General features: G+C 38.9%; 2 protein-coding genes across 7 annotated transcripts; one reads left to right on the top strand and one right to left on the bottom strand.

Annotated features, from left to right (window-relative positions):
• Positions 1-292: 292 nt before the first annotated feature.
• Positions 293-17,997, bottom strand: LOC115767713 (mediator of RNA polymerase II transcription subunit 15). 5 transcript variants are annotated; one of them, XM_030712014.1, is made up of 10 exons: positions 17,375-17,997; positions 6,032-6,094; positions 5,775-5,913; positions 5,598-5,712; positions 4,659-4,985; positions 4,113-4,319; positions 3,932-4,051; positions 1,752-2,245; positions 1,592-1,692; positions 298-1,520 (listed from the first exon to the last, which is right to left on the bottom strand). In XM_030712014.1, exons 1-10 carry the CDS (start codon positions 17,448-17,450, stop codon positions 1,408-1,410), a joined length of 1,755 nt encoding a protein of 584 aa, XP_030567874.1. In that variant the 5' UTR covers positions 17,451-17,997; the 3' UTR covers positions 298-1,407. The 5 variants fall into 5 exon arrangements, with proteins under 5 accessions (XP_030567873.1, XP_030567872.1, XP_030567874.1 ...); XM_030712015.1 differs by having other exon boundaries at positions 4,758-4,985; XM_030712016.1 differs by having other exon boundaries at positions 300-1,520; positions 4,908-4,985.
• Positions 17,998-19,807: 1,810 nt separating this feature from the next.
• On the top strand, positions 19,808-23,073 carry LOC115767701 (protein grindelwald). 2 transcript variants are annotated; one of them, XM_030711995.1, is made up of 3 exons: positions 19,808-20,568; positions 22,381-22,674; positions 22,750-23,073. In XM_030711995.1, the coding sequence occupies exons 1-3, from the start codon at positions 20,310-20,312 to the stop codon at positions 22,926-22,928; spliced, it is 732 nt and encodes a 243-aa protein (XP_030567855.1). In that variant the 5' UTR covers positions 19,808-20,309; the 3' UTR covers positions 22,929-23,073. The 2 variants fall into 2 exon arrangements, with proteins under 2 accessions (XP_030567855.1, XP_030567854.1); XM_030711994.1 differs by having other exon boundaries at positions 22,747-23,073.
• Positions 23,074-23,261: the final 188 nt, after the last annotated feature.

Below are 23,261 nucleotides of genomic sequence, written 5' to 3'. Positions count from 1 at the left end.
AGAATACTATCTATCAAGGAATTTCACAAAAAAAAATTCATTTTCAAAAGTTTTATTTAGCTCCAAGAAAAGATGTCAGGATAATACGATCTGATATTGTGTTCCGCTATTGTGAATATATATTACTGTGAGTATGAATATTCTTATCCTCAAATTCAAGCAAAAGTTAAATTAATATGCATAAATTTATTACAGATCAGAAGGTCGTATATATATATATATATATATATATATATATATATAAATCCATTACAAGGAAATATGTAAGATATGTAAGGTTGGCTCAGAGGAGAGAAGTCTACATTATAATTCAATATTAATATTTAAGGTTCCTGCAATTTGTAACGCATAGAAGAAGTTATCTCCAACTTCATAAAGTATATATATATTTCATATTAGCATCAACAACCGAGTTGAAAAAGATATAGAATTGTTCGTCTATCCGTATTGTTCACATCTCCAAGGGTAAGTCTTCACCGTACCGTAGATATCCTAAAGCCTTGCAGGAGATCTGCCTTTGCAAGACACATGAAACATATCTTGGTACATTTAATCTCTTTCCTCTTGAATTGAGCGAGCTTATCCCAAACACATCTAGACATAGCCGCATCAGGCAAAAGGTATAATTATTCTTGATTCATGTCGGCAGTTGACTTAATATACCTATATCTTCCGGTACGTCTGTCTTTCCATCTTAAAGCTGTCACAAAAACGTTTGTTTTTTTTATATATATATTTAAAGAATTGGAATTGAGTAATTTCGATATGCTGACAAATCTTATCAATATCGAATCACTCTAAAAAGTCTTTTAAAAACGAATTTTCTTATATAGAAAAAACTTGTTATACTTTTCAAGAAGTTCTATCTTGCTTCTCAGAATGTATATTATTTGGCTACAAAGGGTTTTTTAATTTATTGAAAAGATATAAAAATTAAAAACGGAGCTGTTTGTCTGCATCTCTCGAATCTTCCGGGTCTGATAACATATTGGACTTTTGCACTTGACTCGAGAAATGCAAATGGCTTGTGTGCTTTTCGCAGCTTGAACTGATTGAGAATCGCAAGCGTCAAGCAGCGACAAAAGTCTTGTAGCCTTATGTTTACAGTTCCGCTCAATTGGGCTTCATTCTTATGTTCTAGTTACAACTGATGCTTTCAGCCAACACGAAACACAACTCATTCAATTGACTTATTAACAAACATTTATTGTGAACTCATAACTGAGTTATCTGTTATCTTTATCTGTTATCTATTAACTGATACCATGCACAACAGGCATTAGAATAAAGCTAATGCAAAAGCTAAGTTTATTTCTATGAAAGTTGATGTGAGCTGAACAATTGCATTGTTTTCGAAGAAATTAATTAATTATAGTAGATAAAGCAAAGGTTGGGCAGCTGCTTCCTTCACTGATGCGTGCACTTGTTGTCCTTCAGTTTCTTTTTACGATCTTCACTTGAATTCGATCGGCGCGTACCCTGAATTGGCATATAAGGCGGCGTGGGGCTGGCGCTTTGATCTACACGGTAAAATATATTAATTTAAACATATAGCAATCGATTTCAGTGAGGCCTTTAAATACATATATACCAAAGTTGCCGGACTTGGAGTACTTGAGATGCGGTCCGACATCGTGGCCGCTGGACAGCGTGCTGTCATGGGAGCCCGCCTCCGAGCCAAAGTGCTCCGAACTGGAATAAATGCAGTTTTGAGGAACAACTTTGAAAGGATTCATAATTCAGGGGCTTACCGCGTCATGGAATTGTGCTGCTGCACGGACTCCGCGGCCAGGTGCAGTGAGATGGGCCGCTGAGCGCCGTGTCCGCCCGGCCGACAGCTGTCCACGGGCAGCGTATAGATGTCATCCTCGCCGCGTGTCAGACTGCTGGCTGCCGCCGCCGCCGCCGCCTGTCGCTGTTGCCGCTGCATCGAGCCGCCGTGCGAGGAGCCGCTGTCCCGCCCGAGACTGCCATTGGTCAGGGTGCCATTGGGCTGGCGCTGCTCGCGGCTGCTGTTGAGCACATCTATGGGATTCGAATAGGCCTCCACATCGATGTCGGCTGGCGCTTGTGCGGCGGACAGGCAGTCCTGTGGCAGCGCCAGCAGCGGGCCGCAATGTGAGCCGTTCGTGCCGCAAAGCAGGCTGTTCACCCCGTTGCCAGCGCCGCCGCCAGCTCCAGACTCCTTCTGCTGCGATTTGCGCAGGCGCGCCTTCTCCTTGGCGCGCTTCATTTTGGCTTTCTCCTGCGGATTGATTTAAATGGGATTTAGTTGTAAATATTATATATACTTTATACCATATACTAAATATATGTACTATTGAATATAACTAAACATGAAAACAATTATACTTTGGAACAAAATGTATAATAATGCAAGTATTTTTTATGAAGGCATATAAGTATTATATATATGTGTGTGTGTATGTATGTATGTGTGTGTGTCAGTGTGCATATGTATATGTATGCAAACATATGTTTGTTTCTAATACCAAACGCAGACCAAGTTTATTTGTCGCTACGCCGCAAATTTAAATAAAACGAATTTTTACCAAGTGCTCTCCTCCTCGATTCTCAATAACTCAGGTAGGCCCCGTAGGTTTTCATGCTTAGCTAATAAGTAGTATTTGTTTTTTGGTGATTTTTTTTTGGTGTTTTTTTTTTTGGTGGTGTTTTGTTGTATGTATGTATGTATGTATGTATGTATGTATGTATGTATGTATGTATGTATGTATGTGTGTATGTACGTATATATATATGTATGTATGTATGTATGTATGTATGTAAGTAAGTAAGTATGTATGTATGTATATATGTATATATGTATGTATGTATATATGTATGTATGTATGTATGTATGTATGTATGTATGTATGTATGCATGTGTGCATGTAAGTATGTGTGTATGTATTCATGCATGTATGCATCTATGTATGTTTGTATGTATTTATGTATGTATGTATGTGTATGTATGTATATATGTATGTATGCATGTGTGCATGTATTCATGCATGTATGTATGTATTTATGTATGAATATATGTGTGTGTGTGTTTATGAATGTATGCATGTTTGCATGCTGGAATGTTTGCATCTATGCAAAAAAACATGCATACATGTATATGCAGAAATGCACACAAACATACAAATGTTTCTGCATGCATGTTTATGTGAATACATGTATATGAATGTATATATGTATGCGTGTATATATGTATGTGTGCCTGTGTGTAGGTATCCTTGCGTGTTTTCATACATGTACGCATGCATGCATGTTTGCATATATTAAAAAAAACTTGCATACATGCATGCATGTATGTACAAAGAGGCCCAAAAAATCTTTGAATCGCATTTCTACCGAGAAAGCTTGGATTCTACAAAAACACACATCTTTGTGTTTCAGTCAGTCAGTCACGACAAACAGTTTTATATATACTTAGTACCTCCAATAATCTATATAGACAGAAGCCGAAATTTCCCACCCCCATAACTCGTTCAAAACTCAACCAATCATCAGAAGGTTTGCCTCTTTGTTCCAGTTCCTAAATCTTCAATAAGGTAAATACTCTGAACCAGCGTGTCTAGCTACCATAGTTCCAAGATATGGCCAAAAAAGTCTCATCCAAAAATCGATAATTATCGATTAAGTTTAAACGCGCTGAGCTATCGAACCAATATGATTTTTGATCAGCTGCTAGCATCATCAGGCAACATAGCTAATCTTATCTAGGCAGAGATAAATCCAATGTTTTATTACCTTAACTGCAGAAATTTTTTGTTTCCGTAATTTGAATATATTTTTTCCGTACTAGAAATTTAGTTGGCAGATCATAAGGGACATTAAATTAATTCAATTTAAGAAATATTGATAAGCTTTGGCTTTTTCTACTTAACACCAAAAACAATATATTTATTTAATTTATGCAACTTACGCGCTCTTGCAGCATCTTGGCCAGTTCCTTGTCCTGCGCCTCGATGGCCAGCATGCGATCGCGTATCTCCTGCCGCACGCTATCCTTGCTCTCGATGGCCTGCAGGCGACGCGCCAACAGCTGCAATAAACGAAAGAACATGAATGACATGTGACATGTCTAGATAATTTTTCAACTGCACCTCATCCTTCTGCTCCTGCTTGAGCTTCTTGCTCAGCTCGTGCAACTCCTCCGGCGGCAAACCAATTTCGCGCAGGCTCGCATAATCGCAGGGATCCACATATAGCTCAATGTCATCGGCATGCTGTTGCATGTGCCGCTCGGCGGCCTTCGCATTGCCCAGCGCAAAGTTGCCCACCATTTGATCGTACTTCTCCGGCGATAATTTCTGAAATTTGGGTTCGGTACGCAGTAAGTTCTCGTGTGAGGCTGAACGTGGCGGCATGGCCGCATCACCAATAGTTGCTGCTGTTGCTGCTGCAGCGGCTGCTGTTGCTGCTGACAGGCCGCGTATGCTGTCAGCAACATCGGCATAATCCACCAGCTCATCATGATTGATGTGTGTAGGTGTCGTGTGCTGGGATGAGGTGGTGCTGTGCAATGTGGATGGAGCTGGTGCTAGGCGACGTGCTGATTGATGTGCGTGTTGCTGGCGTGACTGTTGCTGTGCCGTAGTTATTGCTGTTGCTGTTGCTGCTGTTGTTGGCGCGTGTTCAGCATCACTCACCAACAGCTGTTTGGGCGGTGCATGTGTTGGGTGTAGTCTACTGTGTGTTGTTGCTGCTGCTGGCATATCAACAATATTTGGTATAAGCGAGAGTCCTACATAGTTGTCTGTTTGTGAAAAGTGTTGCTGCTGCAGCTGCAACGGTTGCTGCTGCTGACTGAGATATCTAGCTTGCTGTGAGGTGCTGGGCTCAAGGCTGCCATTGGGTTCGTGCTGTTGCAGCTGTTGCTGTTGCTGGCGTATACTTGCTTTGGCTGGTCGCGGCGGCGGGCGGCTCTTGTCCCGCGTTGCTGGCGGAGGCACGGGCGGCAGATTCACATAGATTTCCTGCAATGCATGGAGAGATTTTCAACATAACAGCTTAAATATCACAACAGCAAAGGCATTTTAATACCCAATACCAGGAGAACACAGCGCGAAATGCCAGGCTTAGGAATTTGTGCTTTGAACTAACAAGCGTAAGGTCGCCGGCTCAACTACAGCAGGCTGAAATTGGCTCAGACGATGCCAGGTAACTTATTGTAATAGTGCTTAAACATATATTAATATTTGTTTGGCTGATAATGAAAAAGAAACAAAATTTGGCTTAAATCTGTTAACAATATACCATATCGATCGATTTTAACCAAGCCTTAGGATCAGCCTAGTTTTCTATAATCTAGCTTCATATTCATATTAATTCATGGTTCGTAGCTTGGTTCATCTACTTTCTTCATGTATTCAAAGAAAATATTTACTTTCTATTTTATAATTGTTGATTCAAGCTCGAATTTATCATAAATAAAATAAAAAGTGAAGTTGCTGGTTCAAATCATTATGGCTCATAACCGTTTTGTCGCCTCGAGAGTTTCCCAAACCCCTGTCACGTATCGCATCTATCTAATATCCCATTTAATTTCTCCATTTTCCAGATTTCTTTCCCAATCTCTGTGAACGCACCTGCATTTTCTGTGCTATTAGCTCGCTTTGCTGCAGCTCCTTTTGCTGCTGTTCCTGCAGATCGCGTTCCAGCTTGTCGGCAATTTCTTTGGCAATGCGTTTATCGTGCTCCTCCCTGCCAGATAAAAGAGAATATTAAGCACAGAATATGGAAAAAATTGAGCATTAAATATTTACTGTTCGGTGAGGCGTCTCCTGTAGGCCTCCACCTGACGCTGGGCCTGTTCTGTTTCCTTGATTTGCTCATGCAGAGCCGTGGGGAAATCTTCGCGCACCACCGCGTTCCTATAGCGATTGCCCTTATAAAAGTCGTTAACTGCCGAGTTAGAGGAAGAGAGAGAGAGAGAGAGAGAGAGAGAGAGAGAGAAAGAGGGAGAGAGAGAGAACAAAGAATTAAAATGCAATCTAATGCTATGAAAGGTCGAAGCACTTACTCTCCTGGGACTGCAGCTTGTAGGCCAGGGCGCCGTCCTCACGCACGAGCCATTCCTTGCAAACTGAAACGGGAGAAACGGAGGAGATGCTTAAGTTATTAAGGCTCGCTCTAATCACATTTTGATGGCTTGGCCATAAAGTGGCAGCTGCCCAGCTTGATTGCATGTCATAAAAACCGAAGAAGAGTGGAGAGTGCGCGACTATGAGGTACCCTGTGTCAGATATTCATGCATAAAAACCCAGCCCCATAGTTTAGGAACTTCTTTCTGCAACTACTTGCCTTAGAATTTACAAATAAATTAGATTTTAGTCCGTTTTTTATAAAAATTTTCAGATCTCTAGCAAAGCGCAGTTATACCACAAATCACATGACACTTGAGCTTAAAATCAATCGATCGATATTTATCGATTTCATTTAAATGAGAAGAGATATCGATAGTTTGCAACATGAGGTGGTTATCGACTGCAGGAAAATATCAAAAATATCGAATAAAGCATGTTATCGATTTGAGTGGAAATGGCATAAATATAGATAATTTGAACATGCGGCTGTTATCGATTCGATAGACCTTAGAAGGAATAACTATCGATATTTTGTAGCATGAGGATGTTATAGGCGTTCTCGATTTCAGGTGAAAATATCGATAATTTGACGCATTACGTTGTTATCGACTTTAGAGATAAGGGTTAATATATCGATAATTTAAGACATGAGGCTTTAATCGGCTTTTTCGATTATCGGAAAATCGGAAGAACTATCCCTTATTAAAAGAAAATGTAAAGTAACTAGCTTTTATGGCATATAAAGACAGAAAATCATGGCTAGAGTTAAGCGAGTCTTTACTCAACAGTCTTTTCCATAGTCAATATACCCAATTTGAATTGTTACAGGGTATAGCAAATGAATACTTTTATATATATTTATATATTAAACGTCAACTGATATTAAATGCATGCCCCCAATCACTGACCCTATCAAATTACCCAAACCCAATCGGAATCTAATGAAGCACCGCAAGAGCATATTATAATCTCGTAAGAGACCAGAAAGTAATAAAAACCCGATGAGTCACGTCTTCAGATTCGAGTAGCTAAGGCCAGGTGGGCGGGGGCGGGGCGAGCAGCGGGGCAGGGGCAGGAGGCAGGGGGCAGGGGGCAGGGGGGAGCAGCAGCAGCAGCTTAAACAAAGGCATTCCATTGAAGATGCACATGCTCGTCGCACTTCACGGAAATGCAGCTGATGCAGCTCCAGATACGCTGGAGTGGGTCTAGAAGGGAGGAGGGACTGAGGGGGGGGGGGTGCGGGACTTGTAACTGCAGCGGATGTCAGCTTTTGATCGATTTGATGGGGCACTAAGATCTTTGCCTGTTGATAAGCGAAAGCGTGGCACACAAATAAAAAAAGTACTTTTAATTATGTGTGTGTGTGTGTAAAGAGAATTTTGTTGATTGTCAGATTATATTTAAGCAGCAGCTGTTGTTGTTGTTGTTGTTGTTGTTGCTGTTCTCTGTCTGTGTTTATGCCTCGCTGTCATTTATCATTAGTCCCGGAGTAGTTGGTAATTGGTTGGCTTTGGGGCAAGCTCTATAGACTAAACTCTGTGAATTGTTTGCTGCGGTCTTTTAAAATGGAAAGTGTCAGACGAAAGTGGCGGCAAAAATTAAAGTGTGTACACTGAGAAAAAAAATATTATTAGCTCTATTTCTGTTAGGAAAAAGTCAGGTATGAAAAATTGAATAAGGTTAGAATATGTTCTTGCTTTTTAAAATGTATCTAATATTTAGAAGAAAATGATCGTGAAACAAATTCCTTCAAATTTTCTTCAATATTCCAAGGCGCTTTTGACTAAGATGATACTAAGTCCATAGTCTAGCCTAACATTCTAGACTAGATATTCGTTTGCCTAACTGACCGTAAAAAACATATTTATACCCTTGTAGAGGGTATTATAATTTTGTCATGAAATGTGTGACGAAGGAGACATCTGCGACCCCATAAAGTATATATATTCCATATCAACATCAACAGCTGAGTTGATAAAGAGATATAGATCTCGGATTCAGACGGATCGAACCACTATATCATTGATCTGCCATAGAACGATCGGTCGAAAATGAGGTTCTTGTATGAAACACTTTTTGTTTATTAAGATATCTTGAAAAAAACACGGGATTAGCTTAGTTAAATCTTATCAATATCGCAATATAATCTTCAATATAGAATAAATCGTTCAAGAAATGAGTTTTTGTATGCAACAAATATTCTATTATCTATTACGAGCTATACTATTTTTACATTCTGCAAAAGGCAAATGTCTATAAGGATATGAAATCTTAGCTTACCTTCTCGTTTTTTTTTCAAGTTCAACTTACACTTAATAGTCGCCAGAAAACTAGTCTAGTTTATTCATCTACAGTTTGATAAACAATTATTTTTGTTTTCCATTTTTGTTTTTCCAACTAGTTTTGAAAGTCTTTTATCTAGCTATCTAGACGAACTCCACCCTCCCCTTATCAATCTCTGCGTGTGTATATAATTATATGTGACAGCTATTCATTACTTCTTTTGAAATTGTTTCTAGTATCTGACAGTCGTACGTTTCTCTCATTAATTTCATGCAATTTTGACATTTCTTTTAGTTTTCTTTTTCTTCTCTTATCTAGGCACACACTCGCACGCACACTCAGACACACTTGAAGGCGGTCGCGTTAATTTAAAGGTTCCTTGACTTTAAACTGTCAGTCGGCAATTAGCTGAACTCTGACCCGTCGCCGCGCTTAGAAATTAGTTTAGCCCCTAGCTGGCTGAATTATGTGGCCTGACAACAAACTGTCGGCTGTTGCAGTCGCAGTTGCAGTTGCAGGCGCTGCGTTTGCTTAATTAACTGCAATTTGCGGAAGTGCAAGTGCCACACAATTGGGGGCGCCTCCTTCCTTTGCCACGCCCCGCTGCAAACAGCAAAAAAGTAGAGAAAATACTTGCAGCCATAATCAATTTAGCGGCTTGCCTCTGCATTTGATTTCTCACTGAGTGCACTTAGTGTGCAACGGTCTATACAAATGTATCTGTAAATGTATCCGCAAATGTATCTGTATCTGTATTCGCAAATGTATCTGTATCTGTATCCGCAAATGTATCTGTATCTGCCAGTGCATCTGTGTGCTCGGCAAAACTGTATCTGCTGCTGTGCATAAGTATCTTTTTGCTCAGTTGTTGCCCCACTCGATATACGGTTCGGCGTGATTGCTCAGGTTGGCCCCGGACTCGTCTTACACATTTGCGCCGACTTCAGCGTATTCGCATTTGCCCCTCTCCCCCCCTCGCCCCCTCTTCCCCTCCGGCTTGTTCTCCAGCCATTGGCATGTGTTTATTGTGCTTTCAGCATACATATTACTTACAAAGTCTCTTGTGTTGTTCTTTCGTTTGCGCTTTGCGCTTTGCTTTCGCTCTTTATAATGCCCCGCAGAAGCCCAGCTTTGCGTACCCTGTTCAACAAACGTTTGGGGTATGCTAGTTTTATAGTGCGTTTGCCACCGGCTAGTCACAGAAAGTAAGTTGAGCTTGAAATACTTTGGGATTCATTATTATTAATCAATTAAAAACGCAGAGAAAAGCGTTTAAGTAAATTCTACAAAAATTTTTGAAAATGTAAAAAATAATTATAATGGACCAGGAAAATTTTAAATAATAAACTAAGAATTCATTATTTAATAATTTAGTTGCAATATTATTTTTTTAAATCTTGTCACATTCCCTATTTAAGAATATTATTTTTGAACAAAATTTTATGTATTTATATACATAAAGTAATTGATTTGTGATACAATTAAATTTAATTTTAAATATAATTTTTTTATTTTCTTTAATTTTTTTCTTCTTTTTTTTGAGAAACCTCTTGATTTTACAAGAATAATTTATTTGGAATTGAAATCATTTATTTTAGAATTTAGAATTCAACTTGTTGTCATTTTGTTGATATTTTCTATTTTTACAGGGTATGGCATGGCTGTGCATGCCTTGGGCTAGAACCCTAGCACGTTATTATGCACAACGGGCAGCACATGAAAATGGTAAAAATAAGTTAAACTTTGCCTTTGGACTGGTCAGCAAATGTTGAAATCAACTTACAGTACTTTTTTACGCTGGCCGTTAAATAAATATTCAATTTTTTTTGTTGTGCTTTTGTTCGTTTTTTCGTTTTATTTTTTAAGAGTCACAGGAAATGGGCTGGGCAGTTAAAAAATATGGCAAATATGTCTAGGTGTATTGTTTTGTGCGCCTCCAAAGTGGAAAAATAAAGTTTGCAGCTGTTGTCTGCATTTGTCACAAGAAATTTGAAATTCTTTGCATTTCCTGTAAAGGCACACACACACACACACGCACACTTACACTGGCACACACGTAAAAAAACTGATTGATAAGCCAGGTAAATAACTCCATAAAATATTATAATGACAGCTGATTTATTGTGCTTCTTTTGGCGTCGCGTTGTATTGTATGTATTGTGAAATAAATATTTACCTTGCCCCGGAACGGGTTTCTTTTTGCGCCAAATAACAGTTAACCCGAACAACAACAAAAAGTGACAACTATTCTGTGTGTGTGTGTGTGTGTTGCATGTGGCTGCAATGTGGGTCGCCGTCCGTTTATTGAGTTGGCCAAAAAACGAGCGCTCTTGGAACGGGTTAGTAAGTCACCAGAATACGAGTCTCCGGCTCATGCGTCACGCGGCGTTCTCTGAAATTCCAACAGCGAAAAACATTTTTGTTTTTTCTTCTTTTTTTTTTTTTGGCACAGTCAGCTGATCTTGGCACCATGTTGGCTTAGATCTCAGGTGTTAATCTCTGCTGCTTACGAGGCGGAAATTTGAACAATGAGGTGCTTCACAAAGAATTCTGGAAACTCATTTCAGGTTCACAAGAAGGTTTCTTACGATCATATTAATATAAATTATACCTGTTTAAGACAGCTCGAACCTCATTTTTGAACCCTTTTTAAAACACTTATTTAAAAAACTTTTGATACTCATTTTCAGTCCCTTTTTAAAACACATGCGATACTCATTTATATCCTTTTTTCAAACAATTTTGATACTTAATTTAAGAGCTTCTTTTGTTTATCACAATATTTTTTAGCATGTGAAAGAGGCAAATATTTCGAGAAATATCGAACAGCTTCTTTTGAACATTCGAATGTTGAAATAATTAATTTATTAATGAACAAAAAGTCCATTTGCATTAAAATCGCTTCAGTTTGTACCAAGTTATAACAGTTGTTTATATATAATGCTTTTTTTTTTAATTCAAAACAAATTAATTGTAAATTTTTTCAAAATTATCAATGCTTCATACATAATTTGGTCAACAGTTTTTGGTTTATGTATGCCCAAAAATTGTTGAAGAACAATATTTAAAGATTTAGAATTAAAAGGTAAAAATGTATGAAAATGTGAAAAAATTGCATTACATTTGTCTTAAATAAAGATTTTTGATATATTTTTTATTTATTTGAAAGAAATATTCAAGCTTGAATTACAAAATACTTTAAGACTAGAAAATCAAAGAGAAAACTCTGCCGCAAATCGTTGCACTTTTCCAATATTATCTTAAGCTTAAATTAAAGAAAATTCGTTTGAGCTAAAAAAATTTGAGAATAGAAACAAGTAACTTCTTTTAATAACTTTTAAACTCAAGTAAAATCAATCTAGAAGTCAAATAATGAACCAATTCATCCAATCATTTAGATAGTATTCCAAGTATGCCATGTTTTAGAGGCAATTAATTAAGGAATCTATTTCATTTTGTTGTTGGGGGGGCAATTTGAAGAGCTCTACCTGCAGTTTTTGCCTAAATGCATTGAACACCCGCAACTTTTAGTGCAACAATTTGTGGAAAGTCCTCAATTAACCTTCAAAGTGGATTGAATTTCAATTTCAAATTCATTTTCAGTTCGCAGCATTTCACAAATGGCACTTTTGCGTTGTGGGGCTTCCCTCAATGATTTTTCCCACCCACCTTTCGTTCGCCCTCTCTCTCTCTCTCCGTCTCTCTCTCACTCTCTTAGTTGCTGTCTCTTTCGGTGGAAGCGAGCAGGTTCAAATTGTGGTCTATGCATGAATGGTTCGGTCTGTGGATCGCGTGAAGAGTTACACAACAAAAATGGGATATGTAAAATTCGAATGAAAAACCTGAACAAAATTTATGCATATGCAAGACATATGAAAAACTATGGTAAAGAGGCGGAAAACCGAATTGGAAAGTCGAAGGAAAAATGCTTATGAGAGCGCAGCAGCAGCAGCAAAAGCAGGAAAAATGCTGTCGACGCTGTTGCATTGATTAGCGGCTGAAAGTGGAAAAACCTGACTCAAGGTTGTTGAACATGCCACTGGCAAGAGGCAAGCAGCATGTGGGGCGGGGCCAGCTAGAGGAGACGCTTGCCACAAACAGAAACCCAAACAAAAATGTGGCTGCAACGGCGACGCCGACGCGACGTTGACTATTTGAATGTTGCAGCTGATGGATACACACAGAAACGAGCTGAAGATGCAGCAAGAATGCACACACACACACACATGTGTGTATACTAGTGTCTGTGTGTGTGTGTGTATTGTGTTACCAAACATTGACCCTAGCCAGGGCCATGGAGTTGTTGATAAGAAGCTGCCGCTGCCAAGAATTTAGCTCATTATGAGGCACAAAAAAACAAAAAAAGAAAGAAGCAAACTATTTGAATGAGCTGCCGGTTAAACGGGTTGCAGTTGCACTGACTGATTGATTGATTGATTGATAGCTTGCGCAAATCTGAGCACTCAAACTAAAAGCGAATTGCCAATAATTATGCTGGCTTTTAAAATTAGCGTAATTTCATTTTTTTTATGGCAGCTCTTCAACTTTCTCCTAAATTGAGGCAAAGTCATGCATTTTCCGCAATTTACAAACGAGAAAAAAGAATACGCCAATTTTGTGTCTCGGGTTAAGAACAAAAGCTGCTCAAAACGTGCAACGAGCTTAATGGAGAGTATTTCTACTTTAGAAGCATGTCAAGAGCTTGTTCTAAACGAATAACTTAGTTAATTGTATTAAGATATTTTCTACATTTAAGTAAAGTTTTAAACATTTGTTGAATTGTGCTACTTTTGCATACAAGCAGAAATTGTTCTTAATAAATAAATAATAATCCTTTCAGACGAACGTTTCAGCAAACGTTTCTTTGATAGGAATTTATATACACTGTAAAAAAAATGCAAACGCTTTGCAAAATCGCCTTTAAAAAAACAAGTTCCTTGTATCACACTTTTAATTTCTTAACAAATTTAAGTCCCATTACAAAAGAAAGAAAAAAAGTTTCTTAAGTTTCTATAGACTTTTTGTTGCTTGGAGTTGGAGTTGTTGTTTGGAGTTGCAAATTTGTTTTGAGTGTAGTGCTTCGTTTTCTTCTGGAGGCATACAAAGGGTTTACAATTGGTAAGTTTAAATACGATTTATTGAAATAAATTAGCAAAGTTTTGATTGCAGATAGACTCAAGTTACAATCCATATGCCTATAAGATATAGTACCCCGATTTTGATGAAACATTGCTGAAACTCTTATTAGCTGAGTTTCTTTAAGTTAACTTGAGAAATAAACAAGGTTTTCTTACAAGAATTCAAACTTTGAACTATATATAAACATATGATATAGCGCTCCGATTTGCCCAACTTCAACTTTCGGTCGAAGATGTGTTTTTCAATCAATCATAACTCAAGGCATAAAACCAAGTTCACAAAAATGTGTTACAGTTTAAAGTTTGCTTTAAAGTTTGCTTTAAACCCCTTTTGAAAGCCGCTTTTAGAACCTTTTTGTAGCTTCCCTAAAACCGCCAATAAATATAAACAATTTCTTAACAAATCCAAAAAGATCAAAGATCTGACGCTGAATCAATTCGAATAGTTTTACAATCCGGTTTACATAGCCCGCGACTATTTCCTGATCAACTTGTCGAGACGTTTTCAGCGAACGGGTCATAAAAATAGCTAGAAAAGTGAGTAATCGGGTTTAAGTTACAGGCTACAATGCGGCAAATTGTAATAGTTTATCAGTAAGTAAAATATAATATATATGTGTGGGGTTTATGGAAGGAAGATGCAAACTTTTCGGCACAACTTTGATGATAAAACAGGAGCCTACTTTGAGAATGTGTAATGTGGCTGCTTTTAAGAAATGAACTAGTTCATAAGTGCTTAAGAGCTATTCAAGCCAAATGTATTCAGTGCTTCAAGTTGTTTAGATCAAAAGGAATAAGCCCGAATAGGCACTAAAGAAGTCAACTAATGCCTCACGCAGGCGATCTCAGCTCTTAGTGTATAGTTGATGTCAACTTTCAGACCGAATTCTGCGCTCATTTTGGAGTCTTTGGATTTACCTTTTAAAAGGGGCCCTTTAAGACCTTTTGTATGCCAAAACAATTATGCAGGCAGCTGGAACTGAAGCTGGGGCTGAAGCTGGGCCTGTGACTGTGGCTGGGGGTACTTGGGCATTTAGGTGGCATCTCTAAGCTAAAGCCAAGTGGAGAGACCTCTTTCTGGCACTTGCACATCCTGTCGCCGACAAGTGAATCATTTGTGGCATGCAACAAAAAAAGAAAGAGAAGAAGAAAACAAAATGCCACATAAACTGCTGCAGCAAAGTGAGGCAGCTCCGGCATCTCGTCATGCAACTGTCGACTGTTTCATTCCATCCCCCCCCCTCCCATGCGGCCAGTTTGTCAGCAAGAATAATGCGAAAAAGAGGCCAACAGTTGAGTGGCAGCCTCGATGGTTGCAACTCCGTGCTGCGGCTGCCATTGTGGGGGTCTCTTCTTTTGTCTCTGGCTATGCGTGCTTGGGCGCAAATGAAGCGGCTGCCTCAAGAACTTGACTGCGGCCAGCTACTGTCAGCTGTTGCCTGCTGCACGCGCGTATCTTTAAGATACAAAGATACTTTTCGAGCAGGGGTGTGTGTGTGTGTGTGTATTTGCATGTCGCCGCATTAAATGGAAAGTGCTTGTAGCACAATTTTTGCACCGCGACTCCGAGTAGATTTTCCCTTTCAGTCCGCGCCCAAATAGTGCAAACTATGACTAAGCAGACGAGGGTTGCTTTCGATATTGTGCGTAGCAAGTGTGACCAGCTGCTAATATCGATAATTATCGATTTTGAGACATGCTTCTAAAGACTTAGCTCGAAAACTATAAAAGCTAGGTATGCCAAACTTGGCATGTAGTTTATCATGTAGTCTAAGCTGATTTTCAATATTTCACTTTTTGAATAACTCCTCCAACTATTCCTAGAATTGCCTTACAATCATGTTTAAAGAACGTTGTTGTATGTACACAATTTTATACCATATTTAAGCCCTGAAGATTTTAGCAACATTGCACTTCGAACTCGCAAGTTATTAAGGAAAGCTTTCCTTTGAAAATCGAAAGAAAGCAAATATTCTCAAAATCAATAAACAGATTTTAGTTTCCATTTTACAATGTTAAGGTCTGCCCTCGTGGCAGACGGCATTTGTTTATTTTCAGCTGAAATTTCTGCGTTTTATGTTTTGGAAGTTGATGTTTAATTTGTTCGTCTGTCTGTTGTTTTGGTTGTTGCCTGCTGACTGGCAGCTCATTGTTATTGTTTATCGTTTCATGAAAAACTTTCAAAAACTCACAGAGCCCCTGCAGAAAGAAAGTTCGTTGGCTTGGCTCACAGACTCTGAAACAATCACAAGTTTGATTAGCATAACAAAAATGATGACTAAAAATCTCTAGAGTTTGCCAACTCTTTGTCGCAGATGTCGTAACTGGTTTTTTTTTTATTTTTTAATTGATTAAAGTTTCGGTTTTCGTATGCCTTCGGGCGCTTTTCATTATTGAGCTCAATTATAAATGTGAGGCAAGAAATTGTGCGGCTTTGTTTCTTTCTGGCGACGGCTCGAATTTATGGAAATATTTTCATTATATAACATAAGATTTTCTTTTGCATAGTTCAACAAACCTGCTCTCTACGAAAATATTATGAATAGGCTTTGTTTACCTATGACTCAGGTGTATAAAAAAGGCGTCCATTTGAGAATATTTGCGCCTGAATTGAAGACCAGGCATAAGTTTCAGAAACTCAACTCGATCTCAACGCGCTTTGTGAACTTGTTTATTAATTATTTGTATACCAGATGTTTGTCATACTTTAATATAATATTATAATTAATATAAAATAAATTATATTAGTGGTATTCCACAGCAGAAAATAATTTGGAGGGCGCAAATTAGCAACTGCTAATTAAATTTGAGTGCAAACTAGATGCTCAAGAGTTCTACAGATTATTCAAGTGCAGATGGAACGCAGCAGTATTTTTCAATTCAACTAAGAAGACGTCTAAAATCTATATAACATAATGTTTAATATATAATCTATAATCTTTAATCTATAGTAATATATAATCTATCAACTTTAGTCTATAATCTATTATATATAATCTATAATCTATAAAACATTTAACTCTTCGACAATGCTAAAGATGACTGAAAAAAAGTCTTAACTGTTTGGCTAATACAGTTTTAGACACTTCGCTTAAGTCGCATGCCGTTCTTAACAGAATATAGGAAATCGTTTAGAATTCCCAAACAGTTCAAGCCTCAGCTTGGTTAATTGTGTCTTGCGTCATAGGTAGCACAGATCAAAGATCAGGCAAAGTCATATGTCAATGCCAGATATTATAACGTATAAGTGTTACGAATATGAACATAAATATATATTTTAAAGCCAACATACACCTCAGCTGCAAGTGGTTATTAGAAAGCTAACCTTTCTAGAATTTAACCAATTATCTTGAATGTGTCAACGCGACCTGAGTGCATTTTAGCTGCTTGTTATTATTTCAAAGTATTTGCCACTTGAAAGACTTATTACACCAATTTAACATGACAATTAGAACTGCGACACATCGAGCCGCTTCCTGTACAAAACTGCAGAGGCAACATCTAAAACTCACCCTAAATGAAATGACATAGTTTCATAGCTTCAGAACAGGTCTATCCCATTCAAACGCTTCGCCCCCGTCCACGCCCCTAGCCCAGACTAATTTGGAAATAATATGCTACCTCTGTTCACTCAGGCAAAGAAACCCAACAAGCTAAAATCTGTAAAGAATCTGTGTTGTAGTGTTGCCAAATCTCGCCGTAAAGTAGCTAAAAAAGCTAAAGCCAAAAAATAGCTGACAAAGCTTGCTAAACACAAATTGGCAAGAGCAAACAAGCTAGATCTGCGTAATATGCCAACTGTTTCCAGCTGAAAACCTCCGCGCCTAGCTAGAAAATGGCTAAATTGGCTGCACTTACCCTCTGTAACATGCCCCGATCGAGGCAGCGCATCCTTTTTGGGCACGGCGGCCGTTGTCGTTGTGAAATTATTCATCTCACTCTCTTTTGTTGTTGTTCAGAGGAAGAGAGTTAGAAGAGAGAGAGAGAGAGAGAGAGAGAGAGTAAATGCTCTTGTTGCTGTTGTTGTTGCGCTTGAACAGGTGTTTTAATTATGAGCTCAAGGACGTAGCTTTTGTTGTTCTTGTTGTTGTTTTTCGCTCAATTTCAGTTTCAGGTTTCGGTTTGATGCTGCCGCGCCTTCCAGTTGAGCGGCGTCAGCGTCGACGTCGACGTCGGCGTCGCTTTCAATAGATAAACAACAACAAAAACCTGACTTGCTTTAGTTTTTTTTTTTTAGAAATTTTTCACTTAATTGCGTCTCGTTTATGCTGTGTGGCATCCACTTGTGCTTAGTTATGCTGCTTGCAACGCATTTCACTTTCACGCCACGCGATTTATTTATAAAATTCACACCAATTACACAAACAGCAACACACACAAACACAACACAAACAAAACGCGCGCGTCCACGGGGCAGCTGCAATTGAAGTGTCTGCTGGCTCGCAGTTTTGCCGCAAATGCTTGACGCGTCCGCAGCTCATGCAACAGCGAAAGCCGCTCAACGAATGCGGCCATGGGGATGGTTGGCTTGGTGCCTAACATATCGATAGCTCGATAGTTTTCGTGCAACCGAAACTATTTTGAATATTCAAATTGCGTGTGCGCATCAAAAATACTAAAAATATAAATTGAGTGTGAATCGCACTAGTTCTTAATGTCCTAAAAACTCAGCAAACGAGTAAGTCGAAATTTTGGAGCCAGTTTAGTTAATTATGAGCCCGTTAATAACTATCGATATATCGATAAGCAACGGCAGTTGAGCGCGCCAAGTGAAAAGTGTTGCCAGACGCTAGCAAAAAATTTGAGTTTGCGTCAAAAACTAAAAACGGTTTTAACAGATAAATGTATAATTGAATAGTTGCAAAATGCATTATAAATATATTAAGTAAAGTATATTAAACATAAATAATACCTATATATATATATATTTATATAATATTTGTTAAATTCACAGAGTTTTCCTGCGCAGCCAAGACACCAACCCGCCAAGACTAAGCCAAGACACACACCTTATTTCAAACTGTGCAAGCTGCGTTCGCTCAGAACTGGTTTCGCTCTGCGCATAGCAACAATATTTAACAACAAATTACAGCTTACAACAATTAACGCATCACAGTGTTATTGTTGACTCATGACGTCAAGTGCTTGTACATATTTATAGGTGCTTTAATACTGAATTCAACAATATCTCAATGCTAGTTTCAAGTAGCAGGTCTGAAGCTGCAACTTCCTAAATGCCTTGCAGACAAATTGCGTTGATTTCTCTTTTTGTTTTTGTTTAATAAAATGACATTTCATTCATAAAAATAAACAAACTCAGGTGTTGGAGAAACGCAACTGCTGAGCACATGAGTCAACGTAGTTGTTGCCTGATAAAACGGGCACTTTGGCAAACGGAAATAAAATCTTATTAATTTTTGCTGTATTTGATCTCTAGCAAATTTTAGGAATTTCGTTGGCACCCAGCAGCCAAGTTGGGTTCAAAGTATGCTCACAAGATACTCAGCGCAAATTACAGAAAAAAAATGAAATAAAATAAAATAAATAACATTGGCGGGTTAACTTTTGGCGCGCCGCAGTTTAAATACCCTCTCAGACTTGCTTCTATTACATTTTTCAGACACAAGTTTTATTTACGAGCAGTTGTTCTCATAGAAGCCATCAGATTAGCTACAGGCCTGCAGATATGTGGAGAAAATTGTAGAACTTGCAATTGCAGAGCTTGGTGAAGTTTTCCGGAACATTTTCTATTTCGCTTGATACTTTCTATAGATCTATATGCTATAGCAATTCTATGTTATGTTGATTTAATTTCATAAATCTATAAAATTGTGTCTTAATTTTAATTTTTACAAATATTTTCATTTAACGATTAGTTGTAACCCTTCACGTAGCGACTGACAAAATGGAAAGGGTATCAAAACAAAAATGAAAAACAAAACTCAGTTAGCTAAACCACGTACGCTTACCAATACGTGCATAATATGCACCTATACATGTGCCATGGGCCTAGAAAATCAGTTACCTGCCATTCGCAGATACAATTGTATTTTGAGATAAATATGCGCGTGAGAGAGGAGAATCGTTAAACAAATATAAACAAAAGTCAAGTCGAGAAGTTGAGCGCATTTTGCTACTGACAACGTGTGTGAGTATCTTTCTAGCAGGCACTATACATATACGTGTGTGTGTGTGTGTGTATCTGTGTGTGTACTCCGAGTTCGGTTTGGTAAGAGTCAACCACGCGATCGCTTTTGTTGCCAGTTTCGCGTTGAGTGTGGCTCGAAGCAAGTCGCTGGCGGCAGACAAAGACGAAAACTCGAGACTCCGAAGGCTGCTAGATATTTTTTTTTTAAATAAACAAAAAAAGTGGAAATAAAGGTGTTGCATTGAAAAGAAAAACTGTTAACATTTGTGGTTCATAGCTTGCAAATAGATTTGGCAGGCTGCCAAAAACAAGGCACAAAATTTGCACAAGTGAAACTAGTTTGAAAAGCGGCTCACACACACACACACACACACACACACCCTCTACACTCAACTCAAACTCGAACTGGACTCGACGCTTCGCGATCCCAAAAACGAAACAATTCAAAAAGAAAGACGCTTGGCCAACTAGTTAGCCAGCGTGCGGGCCGGGCTATGAATCATAGCCAAGCGTGCGGCCAGCCAACAACTTCAGCAGAGCCCATCTCAGCGCCTGTGCGCGCTATGTAAGCCAAACAAAGACAAAATCGTAACAAGAAGCGGACAAGTTAAGGCACGCAGTAAGGAGTATTTGAGAGTACGTTCCATGTCTGGCCGGGAAATGCGTCCACTCTCGCTCTCCATTGGCGCCTCGCTGCTGCCCAGCTTCTCGCTGGCCACCGCCGCCTCGAATAATGCCCGGGGCGGCGACAGCGGCAATTCTGGCCGGGATTGCTATGGCAAACTGTGTCATCCCGTGGATGAGTACTGTTCCATGTTCGCCGAGAGCTGTATGCCCTGCGCGAGCATCTGTGACGACAGCTCGCACAACTATCATGCGGACACCTGCATCAAGGAATGCTCAGGTGAGTCGACTGATTACATCGCCAGCCATTTGCCATGTGATTGGCCCTGTAATTAAATTGAAGTTTTCCATATATATTGCGAGGTTGACAAAAAAGGGTATATGCAGTGAGGCAGAAAAAAAATGAAATAAATAAATAAGCTAAGGAATAAAGTAAATAAATTGACTAAAGAGAGAAGTTACTAGTACAAATATTTACAAAAACATTTCTTTCAGAAAAACGTTTTTTTGTTTATATTTACGCCTCTTTTTTAAGAATTTGGGATATCAATTTGGTAGAGTGTGGGCTTTCTCAAGTATATTTTGCAGCCACGCCCATCAAGTTCGTTTAACCCACAAAAATAGATCTTTATCAACCACAGCTTACGAGTTAGATCCAAAGATCGAGTCAAGAATAGCTCATCCTAGCTCCCTCTTTTCATATTTCCCAAAGTCACAGTTGAAGGAGCACTGAAAGTTTTAGAGTCACCAGACCGGCGAGACTCGAGTAAGTGGCAGAGTATTGCGCAGTCGGTGGCAACCGGCATTTTTATACACTGAACCCATTAAAAATGGGTATAAGGGTATATTGTATTTGTGCAAAATCCAAATGTATGTAACAGGCAGAAGGAAGCTTCTCCGACCCCATAAAGTATATATATTCTTGATCAGCACCAATAGCCGAGTCGATCTAGCCATGTCCGTCCGTCCGTCCGTCCGTCCGTCCGTCCGTATGTATGAACGCAAGGATCTCAGAACATATAAGAGCTAGAGACTTTGAAACTTTAGATGTAGGTGCTCCTAGTTCCCAAGCAGATCGAGTTTGTTTCCGATAATCGATAACTTACTCCGATTCCAAGCAATCGATAAAAATCGATATCTATATCCTGTTTTTTGGGCAATTTTGGTAAATAATAAGAGCTAGAGTCACCAAACTTGACATATAGCTTCTAAAATAGAATATATATATGCATTTGATGTTGGAAGAGGAGGGTTCAGGGTATTCCCTAGTCGGAAGCTTCCGACTAGAACCTCTTACTTGTTTGGTACTTCTCTCGTCTCTCTCGTCTCGAGCTCACAGCAGTTAATTGTAATTGCCTAAACAATTGATTAGCTCATTGTTGGTTGACTATGCAAATTCTATTGGGTACTCGATAAGTAACTGTTGGTATTAACAGGTTCGCGGGTTTTTGTTTAATATGTTTGCTTGTCTGTATTGAGCCGGAGTTTTTTAATGGTTACCTAATCATAAAATGGACTGCAAGCACAAAAGTAAAATTTCCGGGTTTCGTCTTGTGGCTGGAATCATTTTTCCTGCCTCTCGCTTCAGTTCATAATTTTGTATTTTAACTAAAATAATTTTTATATAAATTAAGATTTTAATTAAAGAATATTTAATAAAAGTAAACAGTATTTAATTAAAAAAGAAATCATTTATAAATAATTCAAAAGCCCTTCTCTTAAGCCTTTGCTTCAGGCTTGGGAACGCCTACTTTTTGGGCTTCGGTTTGGGTTCAAGCATATTAATGTGATTATTAAACAAATATATATTTTTGTTCTTTATAAGGATTCCCTATCATTAACATTTAATCAGTATTCGTGAGCAGAAATGCTAAAAATATTAATCAGACCTTTAACTTTTCCTGGCTTAGATGGCTTTCGGCTAGAACCATTCGAACCAGCATCCGCCTCTTTGCCTTAACGTTTGTGTCGCTCAACCATCAGAGATTCGAACCAGCATCCCCCGCTTTGCCTAAACAATTAAGTCTTGTAGACAACACTTCCATTGAGAAACTGCCAAAACCTAGCAAATTTCTCTTGATCTCATTTCCAGCCTACACCAGCTATGAGCCTCTCAAGGCCGACATACACAACATCCAGAGCAATCAGCAGATAATGATGCTGCTGCTGAGCATTATCTGTATACTGATTGCCCTACGTTATGCGATGAAGTTACTCAGCTGGTGCCGGCACAGCAACTGCGTGCAGCGCTTGAAGAGCCGGCTGCTGCCCAAGCCGCAGCAGAGCAATGCCAATGGCAAGGATCTCAATGCCACGACGATGCAGAATCCGAATGCCTTTTACCGTGACATTGAGCGGGCACCTTCGCAGATTAACAGTGTGGCAGGTAGGCTACGATTAATTTGACTACCTGCATTTTGAGCAATCATTCATATTGCAATCGTTTTATATTCACAAGCAGGCGCTGCCGAGGGCTCCGTGCTGACCACGGCGACGCCGTTGAGCACACGCTATCCGGCAGAGAATAGCACGACACCAACAACGGTGGTAACTGAAATCGGGTATGTTTATGATAATCAGGCAATGGTTGTCACGCCCGTTAACGAGAAGCCCGGACCGACCGCCATGGCTGCCTTTTAATGAATTTCTCATCCGGAAATGTCATCTCAAACCTTACGAGCAACAATGTGCATCAGATTGAAACTAGTGATATTTTGTATATTTTGAAAAACATGTTTTCCATTGATATTGAGGAACGCTGAAATACATTACTTTAAGAATATTATGGCCTTGAATAGAAATACACAACACTTATAACATTCAAAAAGTGCTAGATCGTTAAGCAATTCGATTTTCGATAAATTGTGGCGGCCGGCCGATTTTTTTTTTGAGAGCAGTTAATCAACACATAAACTGTTATGTGCGATAAATTGTGGCGGCTGGTTGATGCACTTATCAGTGTTGGTAAATGCA

Source organism: Drosophila novamexicana, unplaced genomic scaffold (assembly GCF_003285875.2).
Source record: "Drosophila novamexicana strain 15010-1031.04,08,12 unplaced genomic scaffold, DnovRS2.1 tig00001444-arrow-arrow-pilon, whole genome shotgun sequence".
In the NCBI taxonomy this organism is placed as follows: Eukaryota; Metazoa; Arthropoda; class Insecta; order Diptera; family Drosophilidae; genus Drosophila; species Drosophila novamexicana.
This window is presented reverse-complemented; position numbering and strand designations above follow the sequence as displayed.